Genomic DNA, 22,666 nt, shown 5'->3' with positions numbered 1-22,666 from the left:
TTACAATTAACTATTTTGCAGCCATTTCCATTTTCTCCATGTTTGAATGTCTATGTTCAGTTGAATAAAACCATTTACTCAACTCTCCTTAACAGTGTGGACCTCAAACATCTGGGACCTTCGCTCTAACCTGACTGTCTCTCCATTCAGGTTGCCAATGACAAACCAAAAATAATCTGCTTAACAGAAACCTTCCTCCCTAAAAACGTCTCCAACTCCTTAGTACCTCTCCCTGCTCCGGTATGACAGAACTGAGCCTCGTCCTGGTGGTGCAGTTGCTCTCTTTATATATATATAAAAAAAATCGATTCCTCACTCTCCCTGCGCTGCCTTCACTCCTCCACAACCCGAGGAATACCTCTGACTACGGCTTCCCCTGAAAATTGCCTAAACTCTGTGTTTGCTTCTAAATCTTGTGTCCCAAACCCATCGCTTTCTGTACCCACCTGGCCCAGTCGCACCCAGCTGTTCCTGGACTCTGTGTCCTTTTCTCCTGACAAGGTGGAGATTTTGCTGTCAAACCTCAACTCAGATTCTGGAACCTGTCCAGAGGGCATCAGCCTTCATGTTCTGAAAACCTGCTCTGCTGCTCTTGCTCACCCTCTCTCTGTTGTAATCATACTCTTATTTATTCAAGATCATCTGCCATCTGCTTGAAAATCAGCAAACATTACCACTCTACATTAAAAAGGTGCAAAAACAGATCCCTGCAACTACAGATCAATCAGCCTTCTCCCAATCATCAGCAAGGTCATGGAATCCATCATCGCTTCCGACATCAAATCCTTCTCCAATGGCCTGAATTCCGACCATCAATTTGGAATTAAACCAGGTCACTCTACCCTGGGCATGCTACTTCTGTTTCCCAACAATGGATGGAGGTCTTAAATGCCAAACATGAGATCCGAGCCATATTCCTAGCCATATCGTGAACTTTCGATACAGTCTGGCATCCCACATTGCTCACCAAACTCTATTCTTATGGTATTGTTGATGCAAATTTCTCCAAAATTAGCATAATGGGTTTCAGGGTGATAAAAAATTAAAATAAAAATTTTGACAATTAAACTTGATTGATAATTAACTTGAAAAAGTATTTTTTTTATTTGTTTTGTATATAGCACAAGTATTTTTATAACCCTTGAATAAGAAATGTATTCAAAAACAACATGCATCTTACATCTATGTCACCAAACGTATCTTATTTAGCTGAGGGATTCTCATATATAATCAATTATATTGGTGTCTGAAAGGCTGGTTCGAGGCTCTATTCTACCTTCAATGGAATGTTTACTTAAAGGTCCCACGACACCCAAAAGTACTGAAATTGCATATATATATATATATATATATATATATATATATATATATATATAAATATATATATATATATATATATATATATATAATGTCCTATAGGAGTTTTTCATCGTGATTTCAGATCTGACAATGTTTTTTTCACAATATTCGTTCTGTAAAATGTAATATTAAAAAAACAAACCTCTTCGGGAACGCCCCTAAAAATTCTGCCGAAATCTAGTGAATGACGCGTAACCCACATGACATCATCTCCAGAACAACAAAGGCTGCATGCAAATTACTCGGGTTGGTGGTCTACGTGATTGTATTGGCTTCCTGTGTTTCCACATTTGATTGGTCGACTCAATTGCTTCGTTCATTTCTGCTTTAAAAAAATCAAACATTTGGTTTTGAATATAATGGATGACATGGACTTTCATTTGTCTGGTAGTGACAGTGAGTGTTAGAGAAATGAAGCATTTTGGTCTGAAGCACATGGAGAATTGTCGGATAACGTAGTCACGGGAGGTGAAGTTCAGGCAGCTGGAAATGGAATACGGCCTTAGCAGTTCGAGCCCGAAGCAGGACAAGCAGAGGAAAATGGCGATGAAATTCCTGGCGTTCATGATGATCGGGAGGACATTGAAGGAAGACTTTGCAATAACAACTGGTTAGACAAAATCCTATTCGTAATTCAATAATGTAAATTATACTTGCATACTGCTCGATATCAGAAATATTTTAGTGAGGTGACGTGACCAGCGCAGCACAGCGGACATGTTTCTCCACGGTGAATGAATCGCAAGCAAGGTCAGCCCATGTCATCGGCCGTATCTCTCCGCGCATAAAACGAAGCAATCTCGCTGTCCGGATACGATGAAAACTTGTGTGCAGAACACACCTTGCGACACAATTGTCTAGAATTGGCAAACTAGTCTGATAAATCTGACGTTCTGTTGCATTTTTTTTATTTATTTATCCCTACTGTCGTCATGTAGCGCCAGTAGAAAACAATGAAGAAAAGAGAATAATAAAAGAAAGCTGCAGCACGTCAGATTTATCGGACGAGTTGGACGGACGACGGATTTATCGGACTAGTCTAGACTCTAGAGTTGACAAGTAACTTGTATTAGCATGCACACAATGTACAAGTCAATGCGTAAGAGTCCCGAGGCTATGAGGCCGTGTAATAGGACAGGTAAATTTGTCTTTCATAGTTGTGCCAACATATTTTCCCTGTTCATTTATTACAGCATTTTGGCTAAATGTTAATGAATAGCAAGCCAATGGAAGCAGTACCTTCACTTTCGAATAAACCCATGTATGTCGAGTGCAGCCATACCTGGCTTGCATGTATGTGGAATCATACCTATCCCAGCAGGCTGGTTTCAACGAACAATTCAATAAGCTGCAAAATGTGGGTGCAGGTTTTTCACATTGTTTGATTTTAAAATTATCTCCTTGCGCATTGAAATGATGCAATATTAATCTTTAGTATTTTACTTGTATGTCCCTATAAGTTTGTTTTTTAATGGAAAGGTTCAACAGTCACATTTTATATTTTGTGGACATGGTATAGTCCTTTATTGTGCATACATGTATTGGATTTGTACACGATTTGTTAGTACACGGTAGTAAAGGGATAAATAATTGCCTCGCGATTGTTGTGCATACACGGCTCAGAAGCAGAATTTCTTTTCGGCAAAACAATCACAGGAATTAAGACGATCAGTGGGATAGCAAACACATGTGCACAATGCGTTTGTACGTACTTTATACGGCGCGCGACATCGAGTCAATCCACTCTGTGCGAGTTGCGTTCTGCAGATGACGTGAAGGCTGCGGTTCGCTGAAGTTAACTTTTTTAAGGGGCGGGGCATAGCAAGTTGTGAAAAGCACCAGAAATGTTCGAAATGTTGGTCTAATTATCCCATTTTTGATTTTAAAAAAGAAACATGGGTGATTTCTTCACTAGGAAGGTCAAGTTAATATATAAATAACCAGAAAGTTTTGAGTGTCATGGGACCTCTAAGATGATATCCAGATATCTTTGCATTCTTGTCAGCTTCAGATTATAAATCGTTCTGTAGCCTTTTCAATTCGGGCTGACCTCCAGGCCAAGTAGCCGTGTGTGATCCATCCTAGCAACCAAAGGACTGCAGTCTTGGCACCGTTCTGTCTTGAGGATGATGAAAACATCATTGGATGATCTCACCACCTCTTCTCCCTGAATATTATATAAGAACTCAAATATCTATGTACTGGAGAATCGGAGGAAGACTGTGTTGCTTGTTGAACTTCCTCTTGAATTGTGCATATGTGCATCTGTTTTTGTTTTAATAATTGACTCAAATGTACAGGAGGAATTGAGAATTTCTTTGACAGTATCCAAGACAGCCTCCACTCATGGCTCGTGGACTTACTTTCCTGTCGCAGTCAATGCGTGGCTCTTAATGGCTCTCTCTCTCTCATCTCCTCTTCCTCTCCAGGCTGGAGTTCCTCAAGGCAGTGTTCTTGGCCCTGTTCTTTTTCTGGTTTTCATCAATGATCTCTTTGACTCTGGAAAATCCTCTATCTCTTGCTGATGTCTCCACCCTCTGCCGTACCATCTGTCATCCATCAGATCGGCAGGCAGCAGCCTCTTCACTCTCTGCAGATCTGGATAAAATCACAAGCTGGTCAAACATTTGGAATATGTCTTTCAATCCTGACAAATCTCACACCCTCACCATGTCTTGCCAAAAGGACCATCTGGAACCACCCACACCTTCCCCCACCCCCCATTTCTACTTTCTCAATAATCCCCTTGAAGAAGTACTTTCATTCAATCTTTTGGACCTCACTATCTGCCATGATCTTTCCTGGGAAAACCACATCTCCAAGCTGGCCTCCAAAGCCAGTCACTGACTGGGCATCCTACATCGTGCAAAGTCCTTCCTTGGCACACCTGAGCTTCTAACCACTTACAAAGCTTTCATCCGCAGCCTGATGGAGTACTGTTCCCTCTTCTGGGCTGGTGTTCCAGCCTCACACCTAGCTTGACTTCATGTTGTGGAAACCAAAGCTTTTAGGATGATTGGTTTATCCCGTGATGAAGCTGAGTCTTTGGGCCTCTCACTCTCTCACCACAAGCAGGTTGGTGGTCTGTCTTCTACCGTCTCCTCTCCTGCCTCCCCCCTTGCTCTGAGATATGCCCCCCCCCGTATTTCTGCAGGGTGCTCAAGGTCCGCCAGCAATCAGCAACAGGGTGGTAGGTAAAACTACCAAAATCAAGAATCACCGCTCACCTTCACTCTTTCATTCCTCTGTTTTCTGCATCTGGAACAAACTCCCACTCTCCCTTCAATCCCACAGTTGTCTTCAAAACAGCTGTTCACCACCATCTCATATCTTCCCCCATCCAAACTCCAAAAAATCCCCATCCGGTTTCATCTAAAATCTTGATCTTTTCTACCCCCATTAATCAACTTCAAACCCACCTCCTTCAAATTCCCTGTTTTCCTTCCTGAAAGTTCCTGTAGTACCATCTTGTTTACCCCGTGTACTCCGCGCCATCCCTCTCCCTTTCACAAACCTCATATTGTCTCTGTTCCCCATTATTTTGTGCTTCCCTCTGCCCCTCTTGTCTCCTGCCCTGTCATATGTTTTATGTGTTAGCTCTTACACGAGCCTCAACTTGGTATACAAATTTAAAAAATGGTCAGCATCATCGAAAATCATCAATTTTCATCTCATTGACCTGAGATTCTTATTATCATTTGAGCTTTATTATGAAATTTTCAACATAGCTTTTTTATGAGAATATGGAGATGAATTAATAATTTGGTCAAAGCGTGAAAAGGTCAACCTCACATAAAAACGTCAATTTTCATCAAATTTATCTGAAATTTTAAGAATTAGCATATTGGGGAACTGAATTGGTTCACCAATCAAAAGCTAGAAGCTTATTGTTTTTTGTTTTTTTATATCAAAAGGTCAAAGGTCAAGGTCGCCTAAAATCGGAAAATATTTCAGCTGTTTATGTTATGTTTAGCCTTCCAAGAATAAGAATAAGAAGTCTGATTAAAAAGCAGACACGGACGGACTTTGCATTTTCAGATGCTTTTGAGTTTATTCTACACCGCTCCTCAACCGATCGTTCTGAAATTTTCAGCGATTAATGTCACCGGCCATGCGACGGTCTCACATCGAAGGTTCGTAAAATTCGTTCGACCAAAAAGGTCTATATAGGTCAATAGGCCAATTTGAGCCAAATTTTCTAAAATCCTGAAATTTCATCCGATTGACTTGAAATTTGAACAGGATTTACACATCAAGTCAGTGAATTCAACCACCTATTACGTTTGAGGTTTTCGTAGGTCAATAGGTCAACATAGGCCATAAGGTCAACCCAAAATAGGCCAAATTATTAAATTCTTTCTAAAATTGAAAATTTTCATCCGATTGACTTGAAATTTGTAAAGGATTTACATATCAGGTCACTGAATTCAACCACCTACTATTTTTGTGGTTTCCATTGGTGAAAAGGTCAACATAGGCCAACTTTCTAAAATCCACAAATTTAATCCAATAAACCTGAAATTTGAAAAGCATTTTCATGTGAGTTTGCTAAATTCAACCTCCTATTAATTCTGAGGTAAACATATGCCAAAAGCTCAAAATATGCCAAAAGGCCAATTTGGCCCGAATTTTCTAAAATCCTCAATTTTCATCCGATTGACTTGAAATTTGAACAGGATTTGCACATCAGGTCAATTAATTCAACCACCCATTAATATTAATGTCCGCAGCCTGATGGAGTACTGCTCTCCCGTCTGGGCTGGTGCTCCTGCCTCTCACCTTTTTCGGGTTCACGCAATGAAAAACAAGGCCTTTCGGACCATTGGTATCTCCCACAATGAGGCCAAAACTTTGGGCCTCTCATTCTCTCACTGCAGGCAGGTCAGTGGTCTTTCTGTCTTCTACCGTCTCCTCTCCAGTCTTGCCCCATCCCCCCCCTGCTGTGTCTGCGATTTGTCCCCACCATATTTCCACAGGGCGCTCAAGATCCGCCAACAACCCCCTTCTGGTAAAACTACCAAAATCACGAATCACTGCTCACCTTCACTCTTTAATTCCTCTTTTTTCCCACCTTTGGAATAAACTCCCTCACTCTGTTCAATCCCATTCTTCCCTTCAGGACTTCAAAGCAGCTGTTCACAACTACTTCTTCTCATCCCCCATCCAAATCCTCGATCTTTTTTTACCCCCGTTAATCCACCCCAAACTCGCATCCTTCAAATTCTCTGCTTTCCTTCCTGAAAGTCCCTGTAATGTCCATCTAGTATACCCCATGTTCCGCGCCCCTCCCTCTCCCTTCCACAGATCTCCTGTATCTTTTCCCCTCTATTTTGTCCTTTCCACTCCCTTCTTGTCTCATGCTCCCCTTGATGTGTGTTGTGTGTTATCTCTCATACGAGCCTCGACATTGTATACAAAAAAAAATAAAAATAAAAAAAACAATTAAAGGTCAACATAGACGTAATTTCTAAAATCCTCAATTTTCATCTGATTAACTTGAAATTTGAAGAGCATTTGCATATCAGCTCATTGAATTCAACCACCTAATATTTTTGAGGTCAATATTGGCCAATAGCTAAACGTGGGCCAAAACGTCAAGAGCCACATTTCTAAAATTGTTTCTAAAATTGTCAACTTTAATCCGATTGACTTGAAATTTGAACAGGATTTGCATATCATTTCAATGAACTCGACCTCCAATTAATTTTAAGGTCAAAAGGTCAACAAAGGCCTAATTTCCAAAATTGATAGGGCCAAAATTATATACATATATATATATATATATATATATATATATATATATATATATATATATATATATATATATATATATATATACTTATATTTATAGCACAATATCTCAAAAAGTTGTGGAAAGGGGTATGACAAAACATGGTGGATGAGTTTGTTAGGTGACAAGAACAAGAGGATGAGATTTTGATTCAGATCCAGCCCATCAGTGGGATACAAAACATGAACTGTTCCACCTGGCAGAGGCATGCGCTCTTCTGAGTGCCATTCTACTTTGTGCTGTTTTGCCAAGTGTCGCTCTATGAGTGATTTTTCATGTTCTTGTTTTTTTTGTTTGTTTGTCCAGGAGATATCTCAGCCATCATTTGAGCTGGGAAGCTGAATTTTCGGGACAAAAGTGAGATTTGCTTTGACAAAAACTCTATTTTTTTATCTTGCCAAAACGAAGTTTTTGCAAGATATATTAGTCAGCTTGCATGGTTTTTTGTTTGTTTGTCTGTAATCACGTATAAAAAATTCTGCAGAACACAGTTATCATTGGAAATTTTTGTAACTTCGCATATCAGAGGCCTATAGAGGTCCCTTTCAGCGCATAAAATTTTGAAGGTCAATGTCAAAGGTCAAGGTCACTTTGTCGCAAATCAGGGGAGTCGACGAAACCCTTATTTTTTGAGTAATTTTGATCGGATCGTCTTCAAACTTCATGGGAATATAGTTCATGGTCTGGCGCTCAGCTGATTAATTTTTGGTGGCGATTGGCCTTGACCTTCATGGTTAGCGCCTCAGGTCAAACATATTTGACCCCAAGGTCAAATTTTCAAGTTTTAGGAACCATATCGTGTAGTACCTCAAATTGAACACCTCGATGAGTGCTTTCTAGATATGTCAAGCTTGAGACATTATGACGTCATTTGGTGATGTTATGAGGCAAACGCATATTTTTCATGGTAACTCTGTAGAACGATTCTCATCGGAATCTCTCGTAGGCAGATATTCCTCAAGGAGTCGCTCCTGGTGGATAGCAGCTCTGTTCACCTTAGTGTGACCTTAAAGAAGTCACACGTGGTCACCTTTTGGCAAGATAGGGTCGCCCTGTGGGTGACATTGGTTTATTTTGTTTTTTGATTGATCAATTAATTGATGGATTACTTAATTATTATGGATTTATTAATTCCTTATTTATTTTGTTTCTCATCTGGCAATATCCTGGGCACCCTTTGAACTTGGAAACTGATATTTGGACATGACAGTGAACAAGTGATTTGGCTCGAAAGGGTACTTTGATTTATTGATTAATCAATTTATAGATTAATCATTCATTTTTCGATGACTTACTTAATTTTCAAAGAGTTACAAATTCGGATGAAAGAGTGGTGGTTTACGTACGCTATGAGGCAATTGATTGAGAAATCAATTATTCGATCCTCGTGGAGGATCTCTAAGTCTTACTCAAGTTGTTGTTCTTGTGGACTTTTTTGTTTCACAGCCTACGGTTTTCATCGAAACTTCCTGAAACTTGGCATATATATGTATAAATATCCTGCGCAGACAGTAACGATCTCCGATTTAAAAAATTCCTCCTAGAAAAAAAAGTTATGACGTCAAAATATCTCCGCTAATGGAAATCGCCGAAAAAACTATCTCCAAAACTAGGCAAGCTTTTTGAATTCTGTTTGCGGGAATCGAACAGGGCATTAGCAGAGATGAATTACCGCACATATGATACATCACTATGACGTCATATCAATTTTTATGACGTCATTCCTATTTTTTGACATTTTTTGTTTTTTGTTTCATTTGTTTCACAGCCTACAGTTTTCATCGAAACTTCCTGAAACTTGGCGTATCTATGAAGAAATACACTGCGCAGACAGTAACCATCTCCGATTTTGAAAATTCCTCCTAGAAAAAAGTTATGACGTCAAAATATCTCCGCTAATGGAAATCGCCTAAAAGAATTATCTCCAAAACTCGGCAAGCTTTTTGAATTCTGTTTGCGGGACTCGAACAGCGCATTAGCAGAGATCAATTACCGCACATATGATACATCACTATGACGTCGTATCAATTTTTATGACATCATTCCTGTTTTTTTTACATTTTTTGTTTCACAACCCAGAGTTTTCATCGGATCTTCGTGAAACTTGCCATGTATATGCAGAAAGCCCACGCGCAGGCAGTGACCATCTCCGATTTTGGAAATTCTTCCTACAAAAAAGTTGACGTCATATCGCCGCTAATGGAAATTGCCTATACCATTATCTCCGAAACTAGGCAAGCTGTTTAAATTTTGTTTGCGGGAATCATGCCAGGCATTAGCACAGATATATCTGATTTAACACACAGGGCATTAACACAGATACATAAATTATAATTTATCGCAAACCTGATACATCACAATGACGTCATATTCGTTTTTATGACGTCATCATTAAGAGGACAAGGATCTTAGCTCATTCGAGCTTGTTTTAGGACTATTATTTATTTTAATTGTGCAAATAATCACTGAATCAATGAACTATTGCACATCACTCATTCCCTGCCCATCTCCATATGCTGCATGGCGAGTAAGTATCATTTGTACACATAAACTATATCATTTGTACACATTCACCTGAGAAGTACACTGCTCCCTCCCAATTCCATCTCTATGTGCTGCACGGCGGCATTGCCGGGACATCAAATGGCGCCCCCGACAATGTTGCACGCTGGAGGATTCGTTTCCTCTGCCACCGAAGGTGAAGGAGATTATGTTTTCACCCCTTTCTGTCTGTCTGTATGTCTGTCTTTGTTTGTCTGTTTGTTTTTGTGCAGGATAGCTCAAAAAGTTGTGGACGGATCTGGATGAAATTTTGTGGACATGTTCGGTGTGTGACAAGGACTAATTCATTCGATTTTGGTGAAGATCCAAACCCGGATCTGAATCCGAGAATTATTTAATTTCTGAAGTGATTCTTCACCATTGAGAGAGATAGGGCCAAAAACGATCCAGTACAGTATGGCATGATATTTCAAAAATGTAATGGGCCCGATATGTTCTCGTGGATCAGGCATTGCGGGGCGGAGGTATGCGCTCTACCGAGTGCCCTTCTAGTTTTGTTTGTTTTCTCTGACTTTATAAACTTACTAACTTACTTTTCCTCTTCATCCCGATGAGCCGAAAGGTTACTACGAGCTTCCTCCATTTATCTTTCCCGAGCTACACTCTGTGCCTCACACAAGGATGACATAATCATGTCGCCCAATTCAGTTAACCACATTCTTCGGCCAAGTTGCTTTTGGCCAGTCTGGTTTCCTTTTTTCCGGATGGTGTCCATTATATTTCCAAGCAACCTTGGGGATTCGTCCAGGCAACATTCCAAGCACACGGCCAAGCCATAGGAGACAGCGACGCTTGATTTCAAGGGCAATGCTATGGCAACCAGTTCTTTCTTGCAAGTCTGTTGAATATCTTATTGGGCCAGAAGAAGCCACAGGTTTTCTGAAGTCATCCATTGTGGAAGTATGAAGTCATACCTTTGTCTTGTACGACTCGATTACCCGCCAGCACTCAGAGCCATCGGAACGAAAAGACGACATTTCTGTAAAAGTGTGTCTGTTTTCTCTTGCTCAATAAATTAAATAAATACCTCCTCTTCTTCTTCTTTTTCTTCACCCTCCATTTCCCTCTGCCTCCCCTCCTCCCTCCCTTCCTTCCTTCCTCCTGTCCCCACCTCTGGACTCCATCCAAAGTATACAACACCGATGTTGAGAATGTTTTATTTGATCTCACGGCCATTTGCAGAGGCCAGTATCGTTCTCCCTCTGTTAATCCTCTAATTTTTGCGTACGTAATAAACAGATGGTCCCTTGGAAATTGCGACTCATCAGTGCGACGTGAATTCCAGGACACACAGGGTGTGTTCAGTTACCAAGCAGCTCGGTAGCGCTTGCCAAGCCAGCCGTTCCTTATCAACGGTTTTGAACGGAGTGCTTGCTTGAGTGCTTAAGCCACTTAGCGAGCATTCAAGAAACTTGTCGACTGAACACATCCCCGTCTTCAGGCGGGAATATTTGTTTAACGTGTTTCGCGCAGTCTCACCCTAAACTTACAGCACCTGTTGGAATGTACTCCTTGTTGGAAGGTTACTGAGTCTCGCGACTTGTACTTAATATTTTGTATTGCTCCGCAAAGTAGTTTTCTTGGGATATTTGTTAAAAAAAAAAAAAACGAGCGCCGTACGTAAAAAAAACGTACCCACGTGGTTCTGACGTCATTGATGTAGAATCCAGCGCCGATTGAAGTCACGTGGCCACGATCAAATGGGGGTTCCTCTTCTTCATCCACGGCTTCCGATGCATTGAAAGGTGAGAATCATAACTTGATGAAATATTTTAAACGAGTCAAACAGTTTTTCGTTGTTGTCGTTGTTGGAATTTTGTATTTATCTCAAAGATGGGAAAGCTTTGTACCGCCGTCGGACGTGCGATCACCAGAGGACGCTCGAATTCCTCGATTGGTTTGATATTTCCTTTCCATGTGCCGAGCCATCATGTCCACCACGCTCCACGATGTTCTGGAGAATCGGTGTCAATCTCACTTCCACCATTCACGGAACCTGACGGTTTCGCCGCTGTGGTTACCTTTCAATAAAAGGCCCACCACGTCGAAACGGTCCACCAAGACCCGAGAAATACACGCATGTTGTGCGCATGGTGGTGACCAATGGAGGATCAAGCGACGACACTTTAAATTGATCTGAGGTAATTGTGGGCCTAGGCGCCAAGGCCCACACACTGCAGTGATTTCGGGTCCAAGGGCCGCTGTGGTGGCTTCATGGTTAACGCGGTTGGTTTCGAATCTTTGGGTCTTGAGTTGAAAGGCCAGGCGTGCCAACATATTACATCAGACGGGTCCACTGAGCCCGTCGGCCTTTTGAAATCGACGGAATGAGTTATCAGGTTGTTGGGAGGGGTAAGAGATCAACCACGGTGGATCGCAGTGGTGCACCACTGCCCCCCCCCCACCCACGTGATAGTGAAATAGGAGCCTCGCCGGGGTCTCCTTCTACTTCGGATGAGACATCTCATCTTTACCTGAAGGTTTACTCAGGAAAAAAAAAATAATAAAACGTGCGTTGTGACTATTGACTTATTCAGGAGAGCGTGCTCCCCGATGCAGCACCCCCGCTTTAAAGCCGTGTCGAGTCCTCCCTCCGTCCTCATAACTGTTCTGCACACATTATTAACCTCCGCCATCGAAGATCGGACGTTATTGTTTTCACCCCTTTCTGTTTGTTTGTGAACAGTATTACGGAAAAACTCCTCGACGGATTTCGACGAAACTTGGTGAGGGGGGGGGGGTTAGGTCTGGTCCAAGGATCATGCCATTAGATGTTGGACTTGGTCCAAAATCCAATATGGCCGCCATAGCGGCCATTTTGAAAAAATATTTGATTTTTTTTTGCATTTCTACGTGTTTTAAGTGATTTCCAACCCCCCCCCCAAATTGTTAGAGAAAAAATATTTTTTGCAACTTTTTTTTCAACAAAATTTCGATTTTTTTATTATTTTTTTTTTTTTTGCATTTCTACATGTTATAAGTGATTTCCAACAAAAAAACATGCCAAAATTATAATTGCGGCTGATTTTGGAACTTCAGGTGGATATACCCACGTAAAATCAATTTCTGTCTCAAGGAATCGAGTTATGACGAATGAATTGAGTATGTAAAAGTTAAAAGTAAAAGGGAAAGTTGCAAACTATAACTGTGAGCACTGTTGACGTCAAATTGAATGAATAGGATATCAGGTTCACTTGAATGACCTAGCAGTATTGGCGGCGGAGGTTTTGCACTCGACCGAGTGCTTCCCCTCTAGTTGTAAATCTGTAGTGATCGCAATGAACGCACGCTCGGGTGTTTTAACAATCGTTTCGTCCACAGATGATGAATGAAGACCCGACCCGGGAGACGCTTGTTCTCGAAGGGCAAACCTGGGTCCAGTGCGAGAACCCCAAGTGCTTGAAGTGGCGGGCTATTTGCAGATTACACGCCGCTTCCCTGGGACCGGAAGAGCCCTGGTATTGTTATCTGAACCCGAACGTAGCGGAGAGGGATTGTCGGGTTCCTGCCGGGCCTCAGCCAAGCAGGCAGGACCTCAAGAGGAGCAAGCTGACTTACGTTTACTCGGAGCATGTGGAAGGAAGCCTCGTAGTTGCTAAACTTTTAGGTTATCCCAGGTGCTGTACACACATTGTTTGTATATTACCATGCACTTAATATCAGAGGCCATTCACATATCCATCCATCCATTGGGAACACACTCTGTGCAGAGCGTTGGTGCTGCTTAAGCAGTCTCCTGGGCTGTTGGGCACAATCCTGGACGGGTCGCCACTCCGACACAGGATACCAGCACGCTGGCACTCATTTTGCCAACTTCAGAAGGATGACGGGTCGAGTTAACCCCACCTGGTATTAATTCAACAGCTGAGCGGAATTTGAACTCAGGACCCTCAGATCCAAAGCCCGCCACCCTTACCATTAAGCCAACACCAGGCATACATATTATGAATCGGAGAAAATTTATGTGGTGGAAAGATGGGAGGATAGCCGAGAGGTCCATGCATTTTCCTCTGAGCTGTCTATCCTGGATTAAAGCACCGACCCATTTGTAAACCGTCATCCTGGTGATTCGTAGGCAAGGCGAGCCATGAATGTGTGTGCTGTTCATCGAGTGGACATTAGACTGGCTGTCCCCTCTGCCGACATCAGTGGATGTCATCAAAGATCCCACGGCGTTGTTCATGAACATGAGGCGAGTTATCGCCAGCACCCCGAACGAGCTTGGAATTTCTGTCTGGATTGTTGGTAATGGGTTTGGTCTTCTTGAATTTTCCTTGACACCACGTTACACTGCTTGCTATGTTAGAGTGTGGTTACTGTATGGGCAGCGGCTTCTGCACAACAAACTTATTGACCAAGTGGTTTTCATGTGTCATGTGAACTGCCTTCTTCGGTAATGAAGGGCTACCAAAGATCGACGGTGGATTTGTAAAACGCATCATTTTCAGGAATTGTTGAAACGAAATAGCAAAGCCTTCTCATTTGTATTGTGTGATACAAACCTTTAATTTTTACCATATTGCATCTTTCATGTCAACTTTATCCTGATGTTTAAGGGGCAGAAATCAGTGCCCACTTGTAGCATGAAAAGGGTACAAAAGTGGCTGGGGGTGGAATTGGATTGCAGTGTCAGATGACAAACGTGCCTTCCACGGCTTCAGCGACACAGCGTATCCACCCTCTTCCCCACAGGTGTAGTTACCTCCACCACCGAAGGTGAACGAGGTTATGTTGTTGCCCCTTCTGTCTGTCTGTCTGTCTGTCTGTCTGTGTGCAGGATATCTCAAAAAGTTTTGGACGGATCCGGATGAAATTTTGTGGACAGGTTGGGTGTGTGACAAGGACAAACTGTTTCGATTTTGGTGAAGATCTGGAGCAGGATCTGGATACGAGAATTATTTAATTTTTAACGTGATTCCACACTATTGAGAGATAGGCTCAAAAACAATATAGTACTGTATAGCATGATATTTTCAAAAATGTATTGGGCCTGATGTGTTCTGGTGGATCAGGCATGACGTGGCGGAAGTATGCGCTCCACCGATTGTCCTTCTAGTTTTGTGATTGTTGTTGGCTCATACTAGCTCACCCTCCTTTTGATGACATTTGCTCTATCAACGGTTCCGTTACTCTTCTCGGGCTAGCTAAGTTGCCATGAACCGGTTCAAGCGGATCATAGGTGTTTTTTTTGGCAGACACCAGCTCCTAACTGGATGGCTGTTGGCTCCCAAAGGGAGCTCATCCACCCTTTGTCGGGTGTTGTTTTCAGTCCTGCAGCAAGTCACAGTCATCCTCTCCACTGGCAAGCCAGTGAGGGGTGTCTGTTTAGTTGCCGACAACCCGACCACGCAGCACGTAGCACTGGATTATATGCTACCATTGGCAGTCTTAAAGGTTCAAATGACCTCTTCATTTTATGCCCAATGCGTTCCTCTTCCCTCTTTCTTTCGTCCGTAACCTCATTCCCACATCTGTTTTTCCTTCTACCCTACCCAATTCCTTTTCTCAAATCGATTTGTCCTTGATTCCTCGTGCTTTGGCCTTGCATTGATGTAGCAAGTTGAACCATGGATGAAGCAATCGCTGTATGTCAATGTAATTATTATTATAGCCGTAGTACTGCAATTGCATTTTGTATTTCAACGTGTTTCTTTTCACTTCCCTTTAGTTCTCCATTTTTACATTTTGTTTTACCTTTGCACAGTTTGTAATGCTCAGAAATACCTCAGTTCGTTTGCAGCATAAGGCTGCAGGGCAGCATCATTGGCTGAGGGTGTGGCTGTGCCATTGATACAATGCCCTCTGCTGGTTAGGCCAGGAATTTGTAATTTGTTCACGGTGTCTGCGATAGATAGCTTGCCGACTCTTCCTGAAAGACACCCGATGCTGGCAGACAGGATGCCCGTTCAATGTCCATCCGAGGGACGGTGAGTGTGCGTACATCCAGGTCATCCTGCCAGCCCAGAAACACGTTGATTGGACCGATGGTCATGCACAACCTTTATTCCGCATTCTTTGTTTGCACGTACGTAATTCTTTTTCCTGTATATTCCAATTGCCATTCACCCTAAAGGCCCGGTCACCCCTTGATGTTTTAGCCAACGTATGCCGATTTTTGAATTTTTTTTTCTAAAACGCTGGCACACGTTGAATACGTTATGGGTAAGTTTTGATAACATTGAGAGCACGCTGAAAAACACTGCCATACGTCGTTGTACGCTGGCTTTAAACGTTGTACTTTTTGGTTGTCCTCAAATTTTTTCATGCTTGAAATTTCACGACGTATGCCGGCGTATGACTCGCACGTTCCGCTACGCTGGCCACAGGTTGTATGCACGGTCTGCGATCGTTGACAGACGTCAACACATGCTACTTGTAAGTTAATCATAAGTTGAGACATGCCGAGGTAATGTTTAGTGTACCCGAAACTTATTTCTAACCTATGATTAACGTGTTGTTGGCACGTTACGCGATCGTTGCCACACATCGACAGACGTTACTTTTAAGTTACTTATAGGCTGAAAGACGTCGGTATAATGGATCGTCCTTGCGTCATCGTCCACGGCCACGGCCAGGACACTTATTTGCAGCATTCTTCAAACTTTTCTTCGGCATGACGAGGATGTTCACACTTCGATGTCTAGCTTGGCTATGATTCCAATTGTCCATCGGCAGCGTCTATTTAAAATAGACGAGTTTGAGCGTTTTTACACGTTCAGAAGAAACGCTTCAAATTTCCAAACCCCAGCGTCAAAAAACAAAGGCGAGTGACAGCAATTTAAATCGTTCATTGTAAACAATGAAAATAGCTGACTGGTACCGTTTAAAAGTCGTTGATTGTAAAAAAAATCCAATTGTTGAGCGCAAGCGTCTACTTTCAATAGTGGAGATGCAGCCATTTAAATCGTTGAGTTTATCATTTAAATCATTAAATCGTTAAACGCAAGGACGATCCATCATAACCCACACCCTCCCCCTCACACTCACGTACTACTGCCAACATGAACAAACTACTACTAATACTGATACTGATACTGATACTGATACTGTTACTGCCAACATGAACAAACTACTACTAATACTAATACTAATACTAATACTAATACTAATACTGATACTGATACTGATACTGTTACTGCTGACATGGACATCAACTCAAAAAGGACTCGAAAACACTGTTGGGTTCCCCTTTTATGAACACCATTTTTATATACCAATTCCCAAAACCGCTGGGAACACGTCTTTATATGGCAGTTGTAAGCTAGAAACACGTTCATTTTTTTTTTTGTCGACTGGAAGACGTCATTGGAATACGTCTACATACGTCGATGTGTGTTGGGACTACGTAAAGAATTGGTTCAAAGCACGTCAAACATAAGTTAGAAATAAGTTTCGTGTAAAAAAGACATTACCGCGACGTGTTTCGACTTATGAGTAGCTTATAAGTAGCGTTTGTGGACGTGTGTAAGCGTCTACATATCGTGTGTAAAACTTATCCCCATCGCATGTGGAACGTGTGTCATACGCCGAGTACGTCGTAAAATTTTGAACATGTTTAAAATTTCTTGACGTACTCTACTTACTATGACGTATGATAGCGTACTTTAGCGTTCTACTCACGTATACCAAACTTACTCATACCGTATTTGACGTGCCCCCAACGTTTTAGACACATTTTTCTTAGGTCGGCATACGCTGGCAAGATCGCCAAGGTGTGACCGCGATGTTGTCACTTCCATTTCTACGGCAGTTATGATTCGAATCGTTGTGCGTCAGCCTTTTAATAGGCTACGTCACGACATCGTTGGCGATGCGTGCAGCGCGCTATGCCTAAGTTAGACTATCGTTGGGCATCGGTTGTGTAGGCCGACAACAGGTTCAGCATTCGTTGGTATAAGTTATCTATAACACAACGAAACGTTCTGTGTCCGTTACCAATGCGTTATACATAAGACCAAGTCGCTATGAATACGTCCGAATCTTTAAAAAAAAACATCAAAAGTTCAACGTAAGCCAGCGTTTTACATACATTTTAATACGTTGCCATCGCTGGCTAAAACGTCAAGGTGTGACCGGGCCTTAAAGGAAGGATGAAAAGCCATTTTTATTCGTTTTTCATGAAAAAGAGTTCTGCATATGTGCACATGTGTGTCCATTTGGATTTGTACATTCACGTGTATGATCCGGAGAGCGTCTACACACACACACACACACACACACACACACACACACACACACACACACACACACACACACACACACACACACACACACACACACACACACACACACACACACACACACACACACCATTGTACTCTCCTGAGCTGTTTGACAGAAGCACTCGGGATAGAGGGCTTGTGTTGTTTTGTTCTTCGATCGGACACCACCATGGTTTTGCGACATGTTTGCCTGTTGGAGTTGAACTCTGGTTCTTTCAGAAACTGATTTTGTACTTCTTGGTACATATTCAAGTGTTTGCATGATTCAAATACACTGTTTTCCTTTTATAGCTTTACCCAACTACTCTCACCTCGACGTGTCCATCAACTACTGACACACACACACACACACACACACACACACACACACACACACACACACACACACACACACACACACACACACACACACACACACACACACACACACACACACACACACACACACACACACACCTGTCTCTCATCTGATTTATTTTCCGTGATGTCATTTTGCTTTCTTTGATTTGATGTGCCACGTTTTCACCAGGTACTGCATTTAGACTTCTATTGTTTCCGAGTTGAACAATATGTGATGGATAGTGCTGGTTTTTATTTTTATCCCCTTCCACCCTGCTGACCCAATTCTGATAGCAGGCCGACGGGGAAGGGGAGCTCTGAGGGTTTGGGTAATTGTTTTTCTTTTCGTATCATAGAAATTGGACTCACATATTTACCTCCACCACCGGAGGTGAAGGAGGTTATGTTTTCACCCCTTTATGTCTGTTTGTCTGTTTGTGTACAGGATATCTCATAAAGTTGTGGACAGATCCGGATGAAATTTTGTGGACAGGTCTGGTGTGTGACAAGGACGTACTGATTAGATTTTGGTGAAGATCCGGATCCGGATCTGACGACTACAATTTTTGAATTGACTCTTTACCATTGAGAGATTAGGGTTAAATTAATATATAACACGATATCTCAAAAAGTTGTGAACAGATTCGGACGAAACTTGGTGGACAGGTTGGGTGTGTGGCAAGGACGGATTGATTCGATTTTGGTTAAGATCCGAATCCGGATCTGGATACGAGAATTATTTAATATTAAAAGTGATTCTTCACCATTGAGAGATAGAGCCAAAAACCATATAGTACTGTATAGCATGATATTTCAAAAATGTATTGGGCCCGAAATGTTCTGGTGGATCAGGCATTGTGTGGTGGTGGTATGCGCTCCACCGAGTGCCCTTCTCGTTTACCTTGAGTACTGTGGCTGTTCAGTTGTAGGATGTAATTGAGCAGTCCATGTTCAGTTCCCTTTGGTCTGATGGGATGGTATTGCAGTTTCAGTCATCAGTTCCTCAAAGAGGCTTTGTGATTGGCTTGTCATCATGTGATACCTTCTCTGCTGGCATTGCTGAAATTGTGGTCCTGAACCACAGGTGCTGTTTGTAGAGTTACCCACGATTGTTTGGAAAGTTTCCGGCACCCTTTTAACCCTTTAGGATTCCAAACACCCTCTGTCCGCAGTGGGCCCCAACCATGCACTGGCTGATAACTACCCCAAATGGCATCGCCCAATACAGGAATTCCCTTCCTCGTTGCCACCACCTTGTGGCTATGGCGAACATTTTGAACTTATTGAGAGCGTGGTTTCTTCATTCATTTTTTGAGCAGGACATTATTTAGCACATGTTGTGTTTTATGCTTCATAACGACATATTTCAAATTTTATAGCCTTGCTGTTCACGTTGACTAAAGCATACTGATGCAGTTTTTATTATCTTCATGAAAACTTTCATCATCTCAGACATGCATGGAGTGTACTTGTATTTCCAGTTAATTACATGTCGCCTCAGCCATTCCCGAAGGGATTGGACAGGCTGTTGTAATTGGCCTACGGGTGTACCAATGAGTGTGTGAGTCCACACGCAGATCCACTTTAATGTAGATCGTTAATTACTTCTGCCAGCGAAGGTGGATCGAGGTGATGTATTCACCCTTGTTTGTCTATTTGTTTGTCTGCAAGCAGGATGTCTCAAAAGGTTATGGACGGATTCGGATGAAACTTTGTTGACGGTTTTGGTGTGTGACAAGGACGGATAATCTGGATCCGGATACTACAATTGTTAAGCGATTCTGTATAATTGAGAGATAGGGCCAAAAAACGTTGTGGACGGATTCGGTGAAATTTGGTGGATGAGTTGGGTCGGTGAACAGAACAAGCCGATTTGATTTCTCTTAAGGTTCGGATGCAGATCTGGTCTATCAGTGGTATACAAAACGTAAATTGTTCAACCTGGTGGAGGTATGCACTCACCAAGTGCCATTCTCGTTTTCAGATGAAAACGTAATCTGTGTACTAGGACAATGCTCTGCATTGTTGAATCCTCAATCTCGTTGGGTTTGTGTTTTGCAAAATTTTTAAACTCTATACATCTAATGCAGTAAAAATGTCTATTTTCCATTCCACTTTAAAATCCTCTTTGTTAAGCCAAGCGATTGGATACAGAGAAGACTTTTGATTTGCAGTTTTCCCAGCGTCAAAAGTTTTTATGCCTCCGCTGATGAAGGCATGTATTCGGGTTGTCCGTTCGTGCGTCCATGATAGGTTTTCATTAACGTGGTAACTTAACAACGGCTGAAGGGATCCAAGTCAAACTTGGTACAAGTATGTGTAATGATGTGAAGATGAACTGATTAGATGATGTGGTCAAGAGGTCAAAGGTCAGAGGTCCCATTAAGTAAAAAAAATCTGTCACTGAGCAAACTTGTGAAACAGTGATGGGATTTTAACCAAACTAACTATAAGTATATATTAGGATGCAAAGATGAACGAATTATATTTTGGCATCAAGAGGTCAAAGGTCAGAGGTCATGTCTGGTAAAAATGTGATACTCGAGAACAGCTGAAGGCATTTAAATCAAATTTAGTACAAGGATGTATAATGATGTCATAATGTGGGCGGAGGAATATCGGTCAATGACGTCAAAGAGTACCGTTCCAGTTATTGTTGCTGTTGTTGCCAAAACTGACTCAAATGATACCTTTTGTTTCATATCAGGAAAACCATACATGGAGAAAAGTGAACAACTCAAGTTGACAAGGTTTTTCTTTGTGCAGTATCAACACAATAATTTTTTAACGACTTCTTGCTTTTATGGTGCAAAAATGTATGGAGATTCCAAACTTTTTTTTTTTTTGTTTTCGATGTGATAAAGGTGAGAGTTTTGTTCTAAAGTAGGCCTCAGCCTTTTCACGTTCTCGCAAACCAGGTGAGAACGCGGCGTTGACAAACAGCGTGTTGAAAGGAAACAAACCGGAGGAATATTACATTGCGGCGTAAATAAAACAAACTCTAATGATGACAGTCGAGGTGATTGATTGTGATAATTAATGAGCGAGACACAGCAAACAAAAAGACAAATCATTCGATGCATTTAGACAATCACAGGCTATTTTATATTTTTTGGTAAACTCGGCCCGGACCGTTCTTCCACCGCCATTTGATAAAGAATAATTGCCAGAGAAAGTGTGATTAATTTCCAATTGACTCGTATCATCGAGCAATTGTTTTGGAGAGAAAGAATTAACTTGCTTGCAATTTCTGTGCAGTCTGCGGTTATTTATGTATTTCTGCAACACCGAATGTATTATGTCTGCTCGCACTCTTACAGCATTTATCTTCTTTGTAGAATTTTATGTGAGTCCATTCAGTGGAAACGAGAACTAAATCAACCTGCACGCATTATGCACATGGATATCTTAGGATTAACCCTCGCACTCAAAATCTACAATAACACAATTCAAAATTTGTCCCTCTTCCTGCTCCTCGCTAAGGGCAACTCCATGCCATGGTGAACATGACAAAAAAAATCAAGTAATCATTTACAACAGTAAATGGGTGTAATTGACTGAGTGGATATGGAAGTTTGTTAAAACATTTTTTTTAAATCACTCTTGGCTCTTATATTTTATCACAGGGCCTTGTTTAACCCCTTTAAGAACCAAGGGACACGTATGTCCCGAAACTTTAAAAGGGGTATATCTCCATTATTTTCCCTGCAATTTTAGATGACTTGATGTTTGTACATTGGCAAACATTGTAGCTAAGTCTGGGTAAGAGTTTTTGTCATTTCCATAATTTTTCTTTGTTTTTTTTTTTGTTGCTATTGAGTAGAAAATTGTTGAGTTATTGACAGTTATTGTTGAGTAGAAAAATTTGTATTTTTCATCGTGCATACTCTCAAATTTCAATGAAAAGGAAATTGAAAGTTAGCCAAACTAGTAATAAAATTGGAATTATATCTTCACATTACTTTCAAGATGCTTGTGTTCCTCAAAATGTTAATCATGTCCCAGTAGTCACAAGATAATAAGGGACTCAAAAGGGCAGGAATGGCCCACTTATTTTGACATGATTTCGCTAAAACCCCATTTTCTTTACCAATCACATCAATAAACATTCATTTCCAATGAAGTTGAAAATATGTACCTGAAAGTATGATGGATGGGATTCACACGACAAATTAGTTGAATATTTTTTGTAACACCGGTTACCATGTCTTTGTCTTTTCATGGCAGAAGAAGAGTGGCAAGGAGTTGAAAGCAGCCAATCATAATTTACCTTCAACAGTCAGGTCAGGCCAAGTCAGGTATGGGAGCATGTGCCGGAGCAGCGCATTGTTACGTCCACTTTCCGCCAGTACTCCAGGGGCCTCCGTCTGGCCATCCCCCAGACAGATGCCTG

The 22,666-nt window shown here is 41.6% G+C and overlaps 1 protein-coding gene across 4 annotated transcripts in view; it reads left to right on the top strand.

Moving 5' to 3' along the window:
• LOC147027978 (uncharacterized) overlaps positions 1-22,666 on the top strand; it is an 87,460-nt gene that overhangs the window by 25,714 nt on the left and 39,080 nt on the right. For 2 of the 4 annotated variants that reach the window (XM_085877873.1, XM_085877872.1), the window contains exon 2: positions 13,034-13,329. In XM_085877873.1, the coding sequence (XP_085733999.1) occupies positions 13,034-13,329 (296 nt within the window). Of the gene's footprint in view, positions 1-11,342; positions 11,458-13,033; positions 13,330-13,523; positions 13,958-22,666 lie in introns of those variants that run through there. The other 2 variants (XM_085877874.1, XM_085877875.1) reach the window with 2 other exon arrangements.

Source organism: Eptatretus burgeri, chromosome 4 (assembly GCF_056783735.1).
Source record: "Eptatretus burgeri isolate ZD-2024b chromosome 4, Ebu_testis_v1, whole genome shotgun sequence".
Classification (NCBI taxonomy): domain Eukaryota; kingdom Metazoa; phylum Chordata; class Myxini; order Myxiniformes; family Myxinidae; genus Eptatretus; species Eptatretus burgeri.
This window is presented reverse-complemented; position numbering and strand designations above follow the sequence as displayed.